Source organism: Ostrinia furnacalis, unplaced genomic scaffold (assembly GCF_004193835.3).
Source record: "Ostrinia furnacalis isolate ACB-3 unplaced genomic scaffold, ASM419383v2 OfSCF1110, whole genome shotgun sequence".
NCBI classification, from domain to species: Eukaryota; Metazoa; Arthropoda; class Insecta; order Lepidoptera; family Crambidae; genus Ostrinia; species Ostrinia furnacalis.
In genome coordinates, this window is record NW_021131349.1 from 332,977 (window position 1) to 345,915 (window position 12,939).

A 12,939-nucleotide genomic window follows, 5' to 3' on the forward strand; every position below is an offset into this window, starting at 1 on the left:
TGTTGCATTTTTTACTATAAAATTATCACTTTATGAAGAAAACTCATCGCGCCGGAGCAGACGACGCCGCATCTCTTCAGTCTGCCCGCGACCATGACTCGTGCAACCGAGCCGAAACGTCGGGAGGGTAAATATTATTTACCGTTAAAATAGATATTGTTGCAATAAATCCCGTGAAGTGATAATTTTGTAGTGGAAATATCGTGACGTGCGTAGACCTATTTTTCTATGAATGAAGTAAATTATCCACGCTGCCATTTTCAGCAATAAATAAGTATGAAACATTTTATTGTTCTTTACGTAAATCGATTATGTAAGTAACTGATTCTGAGTAGCTTCTTAAAATTTTGCACAACATTTCAAAGTCACCCTGTATAGATGGTATAGAGGAGCGTCCTTATAATAATGAATATTTTATGAGAGTTCGGGATTAGATGCCTGTGCGTCAAAATATGGAAGAAGCTAAATGCTAATCCAAAAGACTGGGGAACCTTTGCATAAGCAACAGGCATAATAATACAAACACTGACATAGCCCGATGGATTAGCAAACTGAAGTAGCAATGGACAGGGCACATATTACGCAGAACTGACGGCCAGCAAGGTTCTGGAGTGGAAAGCGCAGGGTAGAGGGTAGCAAGAAGGCGCTTGATGCAAGCCGCTACCAACTGGCCATTGTGGAAATCACTGGGGGTAGCCTATGTTCAGCAGTGGACATTCTATGGCTGAAATGATGATGATGATAATATACAAAACGGACGAAAAGGACAACCCAATAGAGAAAGCTTATTCGGCTACAAATAATATATAAGTCCTTATCGATGCAAATCTATTCCATTCTCTCCAATTTCCTAAAGCTTCCATATAAATAAAACAGTACAGTTATCTGTTAAGCCCCGTTGCTGAGGAAAATCGCAGAAAATTTTTAGGGTTCTGTAGTTAACATTCAAATTCAAATTATTTTATTGCATGCTATAGTGACAGTACGCGACTTGGAAAAGAGGAAGATAGATGCCCNGTACCTTAGGCCGCGAAATTATCAGCCGGCCCTCGTATAGCACAAAGGACAACGCAATAGAGAAAGCTTATTCGGCTACAAATAATAAATTAGTCCTTATCGATGGAAATCTATTTGTATTCTCTCCAATTTCCTAAAGCTTTCATATAAATAAAACAGTACAGTTGCAGTATTATCTGTTAAGCCCCGTTGCTGAGGAAAATCGCAGAAAATTTTAGGGTTCTGTAGTTAAACATTCAAATTCAAATTAGTTTATTACATGCTATAGTAACATTATGGAACTCTTGAAAGTTTCAGTCCGTCTGTTGGTTCCTTTGTCCACGGCTTAGCTCAAAGATTCTTTACTAATCGCACCTAAATTCATACACATAGGTTTTCTACTCGACTCATCGACTAGATTTACGATTATCTTTTAGACATTTTTTACTAGTGTTTGGTTAGCTTTTACGTGTCGCAAGTTATCATATCAAGAAAACAAGAAGAAATACTTAGATAGAAAATATCGTTTAACCGTTAAACCTACGGAATCCCACAATGCCCTACCCGTCACGCACTTCGGCCGTTTTTAATTCATTAAATTATCCGAATGTGCCCAACTCCAGAGCGGCGTGCCTCCGAGCCTAGCGGAGGGATTTGCAGCTCCGCCATCTCAGCCAGAACCCACTGGTGCGCAAATTAAAATGGGGTTCAGATTCACCCCACCTAAGCCGCGTTCATCCCTTTCACTAATAAAAGTATGACGCCTTTTTCAAGCTTATTCTGAAACTATTAGCCTGGAAGTAATACCGCCGGCAATAAACGGTTACAGAATGTTCATTGGGGTAATGAGCTTAGTTTTATTAACTCTAACGGTTAATGTTAAGGGATAATACGTTTTCGTGTTATTTCCATATTTTCACCAAATTATAATACTTTTTGACGACAAATATGTAGCTAATCACACTGCTACGTCAATAGCATGATAAAGTATATCGTGCATAGGTATTTTGTTTTAAAATTCAAAAAAGTATACAAACGCTGTACCTAATAAGTACCTACTCGTAAATGCCAACACAAAATATATTATTTTCATTTCCACTACTCAAATACAGATAGAAAAACGATATTTACAATGTTTTTACTGGTGTGGAATTTCATCGCTACATTTTTTAAGCTTCTTTGTTGATCCAGTGCACTTTTGCTGCTTTGAACAGAATATTCCATCATTCATCATAATAGTTTTTAATAAAAATTATAGAGAAACCTTATCACGAAAAGCTACCGATTATGTAATACTTTTCACGAAATAATTTGTTGTCTTATTAGGAATCTGCTTCTATCCTCTCAGCGTTAATTAGCGCTTTAACAATGTTTTTTCTTTGCACAGAATCAAAGCCCGAGTTGGTGTACTGGTTTTCGGAACAAACCCTCCAACCAGGCCCCAGCGTGTCTCTGAAGTGCGTGGCCATGGGACACCCGCCTCCGCAGTTCACTTGGCTACTTGATGGATTTCCAATACCTACTAATTCTCGGTAAGTTCAGAAAGGCTTCGGAAAAATACCTACCTACTTATTTAGAGGGTTCCAACCGTATAGAATTGTTCAAATTGATGTAGGGTCTATTTTATATTAATGAGTGGTATCAATAGAACCGAAACTATTGCCTCGTGTTTCAGCAAACTGCGACACTTGAATTTCGGAACATTGTTCTATTTGTAGATCTGCATTGTCCCGATCCCCATTGATTACGAATGACCGTTTCGAAAATCCTACAAAATGCTGTATAAGTGCGTTGAACATTATTGGCGTCCACGTCGCGTAGCGTCGTAGACAAATAGAATTTCGTCTATGCGACGGCGACGTAGCATACCAATTTTTATTTCACTCAGACATACCTACCTATTTCTTTTTTACCAGGTTCGTAGTAGGCCAGCACGTAACTCTACAAGACGACGTGGTCAGCCATCTTAACATCAGTCGGGTGACAGAACAAGATGGCGGCGAATACGCCTGTGTTGCTAGCAACACTGCAGGCAAGGCGTTGCATGCGGCGCGTGTCAACGTATACGGCCTGCCGTATATACGGGAGATGCCGAAGGTCACAGCAGTAGCGGGCAGTGACTTGAATATCAAGTGCCCCGTCGCTGGATACCCGATTGAATCCATTTCTTGGGAAAGGGGTAAGTTGACGCCTTTTACTTTTTCTTTTTAATACGTCTGTAACATGCCAGCACGTATCTGCTCAAAGCAATGTGAAGCTATCACGTATCTTTTCAAGAAATCGAGTGACGGAAAAATACGGCGCTGAATATTCTTGAAAGGCGATTGTCGTCTTTTGCTTTTTACTCTTTTAGTATATCTTAGCCTAGGCGCAGACCATTGATTTTTAGTTGGCCGATAGTTGGGCCCGATTTTAATTTGTATGAAGAATCGGCCAAATCAAATCGGTGTAATGTGCGCACTTCCATATATGCCCATACTAATCAATTGCAAGATTAAACTATCGGTCGACGAAAAATCGATGGTCTGCGCCTAGGCTTAGAGCAGTAGTAACTATCTATCAGGGAGTGGAGAAATTATGGAACTATATCGCTATATTTCTGAGCAAATAGCGGCCCTAATTACATACTTGGGTGAAGCGCCACCAAGACAGCTGATTGGGTAATTCCGTCGCCGTTCTTTGCCAAATTCGCTGAACCGATATTCACCGCGCTGGCACGCAGCCACCCACAATATAACGCGCACTTGTGTCGCGGAGACGCGTTTTATGTTACCAATCGCCGCTTAACTCCTAACGTATCGTTCAATACTTTAGCTATTGCCTACAACGTTTTGCTGAAACAACCGTCGGCTCAGAAAATGCGGATTCCTCTTTTCAAAAAATAAAGCGGCTGCTGTTCTCTTAAACTGATGATTCAATGAATTGTTACATCGTTCTTAATAACTATAAGTTTGCTACTAAATCATATAAAGGTTCCTTTACCTACCTTTCAACAAAGTAGGTATATCGCGCCTTTCATGAATATCAGTGCTGCTTTGAATAAAAACGTTAACAACTTGATGTTTTGTCATTTACGAAACCGCTGAGTGAGAAGTAATCATTGAATTTAACTGGCAAAGTTTTTATAGCACCGTTAAAACTTGGCTTGCCTTCAATAAAACCATCTGTGTCAACTTTGTACGCTTTGTTAACCTTATCTTGAGAATATTTTCATCAGGATAATGACATAAATAACATGTTAATAAATATTCTAATTTATTTATTTAGTTAACGTTGTATTCTTGCCATCTCTACTTCATCCAGAGAACATAAGTTCGATTAAAAAAAAAATTACTTTGTACAACTGTTCCCAATTCGAACCGGATTGTCCAAAAAGATATCTATGTATATATATAAAAGAAAGTCGTGTTAGTTACTTCGCTTATAACTCAAGAACGGCTGAACCGATTTAGCTGAAAATTGTCAGGGAGGTAGTTTAGAGCCAGGAGAAGGACATAGGATACTTTTTATCCCGTTCGAAATTAAAATAAAGTCTGCTTATTTATTGCCATTAAGGCGGAACAAAGTTCGCCGGGTCAGCTAGTTTTACATAAATCTTGCTTATTCGACTTAAAGTTCGACCGAAATTATAATATTTTATAGTTATACCAAATTACTCTCATTTTCTACCAATTTTATAGTCAATGTTTCTTCAATATGAATTAAGGTAGACATCAAACAATTTGGGAGCGGAGAATCAAATATTAACCTTCGGCAACTGAACAGAAAGAAACCAAAAAACGTAGCCAGCCTTTATTGCGAATATTTCCCACCATTTCCGTGTTTTAATGGTAAAAAATTGACATAATTTCCACGCCGTACATCACGACTCGAAATTGAATTGCCACCGGGGCTTCTTAGGCTTTCGTCCTTTTTCTCTTTCATCACTTGTTAATGCAAAAAAATCTCCAAAAGTTTTCTGGCACGGAATATTGTTATGTATTTTGCGACGTATTCGCTTAAAATATTCTTTGAAAGTTTACTACTCAAAGTAAATTATGTTTACTGGATTATATTATACTTTGTTAAGAACTTTGTAATTGACTTCGTATACTCGTAGAAGTAGAGATAGAATAAGGCTAAGTTGCACCATCTTACTTTTGACAAACGTCAAAAATCTGTCAAACTCCATACAAAAAACACCGGTTAACGTATAGTTACGGTATTTGTTATCTGGTGCAAGTCAGCCTTAGAAATGAAAATCAAACCTAATCTTTTTTTAAATAATTTATATCACAAAATCTGCCTGTTCCTTTCTATAGCAAAAGGGAGGTGAAGATTAGATAGTGTAGTTTCAAACAGTGATATTTTATCTGTAACTAGAAGCACATAACACTGCTGCTTATCTTTCAACGCACTCGACTTGGTTTTTAGAGAGCGTAATGCAAGATAACTATGTGCAACAAAAACGCTTAGTTGATATAATGTCAAGTAAATAAAATACATTTTACTTTTTCAGGGCATCCTCCAAATAAGTTCGAGACAAAATATCTTATTCAACCTTACACAAAGCGTATTCAGGCCCATTGCTCGTTCACGGGTGCTCTGATTTTCATTTTCCCAAATCTTTTCCTGCATCTCCAATACAATGTCGTTAGTTACAGAAGACCCCGAGGTAAAGGGAATTTATGTTTATTTATTCAGCATTCTATCATGATCGGTTTCTGATAAACGATATTGTCAGAAATTCACTTCAATAGAGTAGGTGCCGGACAAAATTTTCCTCGAGATTCATTACTTCCTATTTCCACAATAACTAGATAAATTTTGTTTTATTTTATTATCTTGTCTTGTGGGGTTTGCAAGAAAGTATGTTCTATCTATCTTTAATCAAACCAGCCCGTGTCTTATAGCATAGAGTATGTACATTTGTATGCGTATATTTATCGTGTAGAAATATTTCTGTATCCGTTAACATAAACAATAACCTAATCATTCATTCGTTACAGCCATTAGACGTCCACTGCTGGACAAAGGCCTCCCCCAAGGAATTTCACAACGACCTAACCTAATCATTACTCTATTGACCTATTCTATTTCTATTCTGTCTTTAATATTTGCTAAACCATATAAAATACACATTAATATACTTAAATTATTTCACCTTTCACCCTTTAATGTCTCACTCAGTATGGAGGCATCTCAACAACCCTCCATTTGCATTGTAGGTATGACAAGCCATTTATTTTATTATGCTAACGTGTAATATTCAAAATGAGTAAGTAGACGGTGTGGGAATAATTCAATCGCAACGTACTTATACTTTTCACGAGGTACCTATTTTGTATGAAAACATTTAGCAATCCAATAAATGTTGCTCGTTATCTAGGTAAAAGTAAAGGTAAAGTATGCTTAAATATTATTAAAGGTCAATGCTATAATTAAGTAAATTAATATTATAATCTCCAATATGATTCTATTTTCTGATAAGTGAAATTACTGAGTCAGATGTCACACAAATAAATAAGCTTTGCTCGATGATAATAAGCTTATATTTCAATTAACCTTTCATGCTGAAGTATCAACAAGGTTTCTCGTATCGCTATAACAAAATATATTTTACACTAATATCAAGTACCTATCAAAGAAATCCCACAAACGCTCTTCAACAACGCGACCTAATGAGACGACACTTTATGACTTGAACAGTATCAAATTAAGGCTCGGAGGTTAAACTTACTTCGTCTACTTAGCAACAGGTCGTTATGGAAACTCTTATAAGAAACTGACTGAAGAACTTCAAACATTCAGAAAGCCAAACTACTCATAGTTAATTTTCTCTCCACATTATGTGATACATTTTCCTTTTAGATTAAATCCCTTATAAAATAACACAAAAGACCTCACGACCTTCAAGCGCAACCTATTATGACGCAACAAAGGCTAATTTACATAAGTACAGACCATTACAAATAATCCTACAAAAATATGCCTACCTGTCACTCTATCTCTAAGGCACATACTATCCAATTTTCGCAGAAACAACGTCTAACCAAACTATCCGTTCTTTTCTGGAGATTTTTATCTTATACCGTACAGAGATGTTTATGTTATACCCACGGCAATATCCTTAGAGAAAATTGCGTCCCACAATCTAATAACCGAGACACCTCCGCAATGTCCAATTAAGGGCAAATCTGAGTTATTCCAACTGTTTTTCCCTCTTAATCCATCTTCGTCTACAATACTAACTACTAATTAAGATATGAAACTAATCAAGAATAAAAATAATATAAGATCGCCCTTGACTTGTTTGCCTCTAGGTATACGAGTTTTCTTTAATAATATGAACAATGTTATTAGAATATAAAATCCACTTATTTTTCATCGGACAAAAATTTGATTTATTCGCAATTTAGCCCTCATCAACTCGCTTTAATTTCGTAACGCCCAAGAAAAATGTTTTTCGAATTTTCGAGAGACCGTTCAGTTGTACAGTCCTCCCACGGTTGTAAATAAGGCTTTACGGGGTTAGATATAAAGGCGAAACGTTTTTGGTGACCACACCCTTGTCGTGTTCTGTGACCCTTGTCCGAACGCCTTATCTTTGCAGGACCTCATTAAGCGAGCTCAGCATTCTGATACCTGCATTGATAGAAGGCCGCTCTCGAATAGATTAAAGGGTTAATGAACATTCCTTTATATTTCAGTAAAGTGTGAAAGAGAATACTTAATTCGAACAAATCTATGAGGGGCCGTAGCTAGTTCAATTTGCAGTTAATTTGCTTAGAACTGTATTAAAATATAATAGATTAGATAATAATATGAAAGCTTTGTTTCTAACATAATAACACTTACACAATAGAGGCTTAACTGTGCAAATTGAACCATAAGCTTACTATTTAATAATTCCGCTAGGATAAAAACTACACATACTTTTAAAGGAAGTTGGCTCGATATTAAAAAACACAAACCATTACATAAGTGCAAATTAAAAACACTGCTAACGAACAGCTGTTCTCCAAAAACCGGCGCGGCGGCCCAATTCCGCCGATGTGTTAACATTTTTTCGTCAAACCGCCGTCCTATTTTTATTACATACCCCGATTTTTAATTTGGAAATTGGGCGTGGAAGGCGGCCAAATATCAGCTTGTAGGGCTGTCGGCCATTGTAAAATTTAAAATATTTTCATTGCATTTTCTTGCCTACCTTTTATACAAAAAGAAGTTTATTTGTGACAGAAACATTGTATAACATTGACGTGACAGACAAAATTCCACGCGGGCGAAGCCGCGGGCGGAAAGCTAGTTAAATATATTGTAAAAAAAAAAGGGAAAAAATTAAAAAATCATCATTTAGGTACTATATTTACAGCTATACGAGACGTTTGTGTTTGTAATGTCGTAATTCACAATCTAATAGTAGTTATTATTTATTTATTTATTATTTAGTACGTCACTTATGCTCATTTTAGTACCTGCCTAAGTATGCCAAAAAATATACAATTTAAAATATCGAGTTGCAGCACTTTTGTCTTAATGGGCCCACCGAATCCAAAAGCTACTGAAAAATACTTTTTACACCGTTTTCTTAGTCTGCGCGAATATTGTAGAGTCCACGTAAATTCCAGTCGTAAAGATTCCGCTGCTCTTATGGAGTGTAGTAAAATAAGTGTTATTTTTAAGTGTATATGGCGATAAAGTGCTAAGTATACCCAATGTTATAAGGGCTTACTTTTATACGCAATTCCAGAACATTTTACGCCACTTTTCATATGATTATTTTAGCAGTTGCCATAAAGTATTATACCTGAAGATCCAGATTCATGTTTTATGGGTGCATCCACACCGAAGTTACTTTTCAGGAGAATAACATTTGCATAACATTTTGTAACATAACGTAGAGTAACTTTTTGCGGCTTTTGTGTGTGTGTGTAATTTTTGGATGCTACATTTTGCAAAATTAACTGGCTCAGTTAATATTTCTGTAGGTATTGCTTGCGTGCTTTTATAAAATTAATAGATAATGGAGACGCCATAAAAAAAGAAGCCTATATATATATGGACGTGACTGGTAGAACAATAGATGAAGTTACAGCACATTCCTAACTGTTCTCTTCTTTTTGTCGTGTCGACAATAAACCTACACAATGTCAGCCCAAAACTCTGCTACAAGAGTGGCGTTGTCAGTGGCATTCATTAAATCTTCCTGCGTGCAGTTGTCTGGGCATGCAGGGCACGACATCATATTATACATACTATGTTTCATCGACCGTGGAAAACAACCACACTAATTATCTACATTCTTTTCGAAGAAGAAGAAGAAGATCTACATTAATTATCAAATTTATAATTTCTCTCTATTGTCACAGATGGTCAAACGCTGCCGTTGAACAGAAGACAGAAGGTATTCCCCAATGGGACCCTGATAGTGGAGCAAACACAGCGTGGGGAAGACGCCGGGACCTACACCTGCCAGGCGGCCAATAGGCAGCGGCATGCAGCCAGACGAGACGTAGAAGTACAGATACTGGGTTTGTAGAGACTTTGAGACTGAACTTACAACAGAAGGGTTACCCCAATGAGACCTTGATAGTGGAGCAGACACAGTGCGGAGAGGACGCTGGGACCTGTGGGGCTACTCTGAAATGCTGTTTACGTAGTTTCGGGTCTATCTTTCACCGTCGCTCATGCTGGCATCTCTCTTCGTGTGAGAGGGATGGCAACATCCGAAACTTCGGATGACGTTTTTCGGAGTAACCCCGCTGTTACCTGTTACAGCCGGCCAAAAGATAGCGACACGCGGCCAGTCGTGACATAGAAGTGCAGATACTGGGTTTGGACAGCCATTCAAAAGTTTTTACTTATCATATACATATTTTATCCCTGTACTGTCTAGATTCCTTCCCCCTATAGGACATTCATAAATGGTAAAAAGGTAATCGCATCGTGAAAATGTTACACACCTACCTACTTTTACCAACATTTATCAAGGATTCGAAGTAAAGACATTAGCCTGGTGGTGTTAATGGAAATGTACCAAATGGCCTTGCTAGAAAAGTCCAGCCTTTTGTTATAGTATTATCTCAGCGGTTTAAGTAACAGACCACTCATTCCCAAGCTACTTATTACTCGGAATACCAAAAAACACTAGTAGAATTCCGAATTTTCAAGTTTCAATTCAACGAGAGTTGTATGTAAAAGCTTTTGTTTCGTCTCTACTTGATACAAAACAGCATTCTCACCACAAAGCTGTTAAGCTTTATCTTCCTTAATCAAGTTTCACCCATTCCGAACAATCTTCCCGTACAATAACACAAGTTTCGTGAGCTCATGAATCCCTATGGCAACTGCCACATACCCGTCATGCTTCAGTGGAAATTTGAGTATAAACTTTCTCATTTTCTGTAGTAAGATTTAAAGCGCTATAAAATCACGAATTCAAGAGGGGCGGAGTTACTCATCCGTAATTCATTAAAGTTAGCGCGTTTACCGTTCCCGCGGCATCTACGGAGCGTTAAAATTCTAGCTTTCCGGGTTAATAGAGCAATAAAGTGGAAATATAAAAAATCAGTACAAAATTTCCTCACTGAGATGAGGTAGGAAAACGGAGATTTTATACTAATTAACTTTTACTTAAATGTAATAGAAGAATTTGCTCAAAATAATTTGGACTAAGTAGCGTTTAGCGTGTAAAACCGTGAGTAAACGCTTCCGCACAATTTCATCTTGAACGAGAAATTAAGAAATGCTTTTGATATTTCAGTTCAACCGAAGATCCTGCCTATTCAACCGCTCACGAATTTTCTGAGGGAAGGGATGAGGGCGGCGATTTCTTGTCAAATATTGGAGGGGGATTTGCCTATTGCGTTTCGGTGGGAGAAGAATGGGCAGCCGGTGACGTCATCGCCGTATGCGCCGAGTGGGATCATCACGAGACGGATGGACGAGTACAGTGCTTCGTTGGTGATAGAGCACATCACGTCGCTGCATAGTGGGAACTACACATGCATCGCTTCGAATGTAGCTGGCTCAGAGCGGTTCACTGTACCACTGACCGTCAATGGTAAGTAACTTATTTGTTTTTAAAGTAATTTTATATTTAAAAAAAAGAAAAGTTCGTCTGTCTTAGGTCTTTCACCAGCTGAATTTCGTCGTGTTCTTTGTGCTGTAAATAAGCAGTGACCGTTTAATATCCTACAATTCTGTAGATTTTTATCGTTTAATCTAAGTAGTATTTTGCGATGGTTAAGTCTGTACATTAATTTAGGTCTAGTTTATTGCCAACTCGTAACTTCTTTGTATCGAAGGTAGTTTTATCAGATATGGTTTTCTGACACCAGTTCCACCGAGGTGGCGCTTGGAACCGAACGACGTGGCCGTAGCGGCTGGCCAAGACGTCACACTGCAGTGCCAAGCGGACGGGTACCCGAAGCCTAGTATTACATGGAAGAAAGCCGTAGGTAAGTCTAAAACCACAAATACATAGATACATTTTTTTAATTTTAGCTCGACGTTTGACGGCCCTATGTATCCTATTTACAAAAAATATTTAAGTCATATAAATTGGCGACAATCTTTTCTTTTCGTCTCACCACAGTAAAATTAGTTCAGTTTAATCTTGTCTGAGCTACGTCACGAGAGGATAACTTAAGTAAATACTCTGTAACTAAACTTTAGTGGTCATTAGAAATTGTTGTNTTTCCCCCAAAAAATACCTCAATTAAGCCCAAATTTGAGACCGCAGCCAAACTTTGGGTGACGATGGAACTAGCCTAGATGGAGGACACATGAAATTGAACTTCTGCTTCTTCATTGATAAAGACTTATCATTTACCATACCTTATCATTTTGTATTCCATTTTCAAGTCACTTTTTTTTCGCTTACTGTTTAAACAAAACGTGGGATTTTTTTAAATCTCAGGTCTTTTGAACGCACATCTGAACGATGTCTGGTTTTAATTTCTTCAGTTACTCCGTGACCATAGTGCTTGCAACAGTGCCGAAATATTGGAAACTCAAAACTAAGGTACATGGTAGCAATCCCGTCAGTAATAATAATAGGAAAATGTCTTGAAAAATAAGTAAATCGTATATAACTTTATGTAACTAATTTTATTATGTATCATACTTATAACTAATCACTTCATTCAGAACTTGAAAACGATTCCAAGGATTCCACTTTTCTTCAATAGATGATCAAGATAAAGAGGTATTTATTATAAAATTCATAAAATTCATTTATTTTTGCAAATAGGCTTTAAAAAAGCGCTTTTACACGTCCCAATATTAACCCTACCACTGCTTCGGGACAATAAATGGGCCAAATAAATTGCTCTTCCACCATTTCAATTATTCTATCTTACTTGATGAAATCTTTTTCAATTTTATTTACATGGTCATAACATTTTCACCATTCTTCTGCACCAATTTGTGAGGTACACCTGAAACCCCCTATAAAGCAGCTATTATAAGAATAATATTTAAAAAACCCTCCTTCTGACGCAGTTAGGTAATAAACTAAATGTATCAAATTTCACTCTAACTTATTGTCAACTCAACGACGCGCTTTAAAATCAAAGATTGACTTTGAATTATGCCTTATTTTACAATACACATTGAAAACAATATGACTTGCTTGAGCTTTTTTGACTTTTTCACAAAAATAACAAATAGGCATGAAGAGATTACAAAATTTCTGCAGCGACTGACAGTTCACTTGATTTACTTTGACAGGTGACAATAAAGCCATAGACATTTGCCATATGAAAGACACACTTTTCCAATATTTTTGTTTGCCATGAGATTCTGGTACACCTACCTCTATCATTAAATGAAAAGATAAACGAAATTTTTTCAGCACAACGAAAATCTGTTTTGGCGCGTAGCCGCACCAATGCAACGTGACAACTGCAGTTCGGACTTCTTTATGCGTCCACTACACATACAATAAAATTCGAACTA

At 37.3% G+C, this 12,939-nt stretch overlaps 1 protein-coding gene across 1 annotated transcript in view; it reads left to right on the forward strand.

Moving 5' to 3' along the window:
* Positions 1–12,939, forward strand: part of Dscam4 (Down syndrome cell adhesion molecule 4) — a 244,667-nt gene that overhangs the window by 198,035 nt on the left and 33,693 nt on the right. The window contains 5 exon segments of the mRNA XM_028302377.1: positions 2,384–2,528; positions 2,913–3,175; positions 9,348–9,509; positions 10,742–11,041; positions 11,319–11,438. Coding sequence (XP_028158178.1) covers positions 2,384–2,528; positions 2,913–3,175; positions 9,348–9,509; positions 10,742–11,041; positions 11,319–11,438 — 990 coding nt within the window.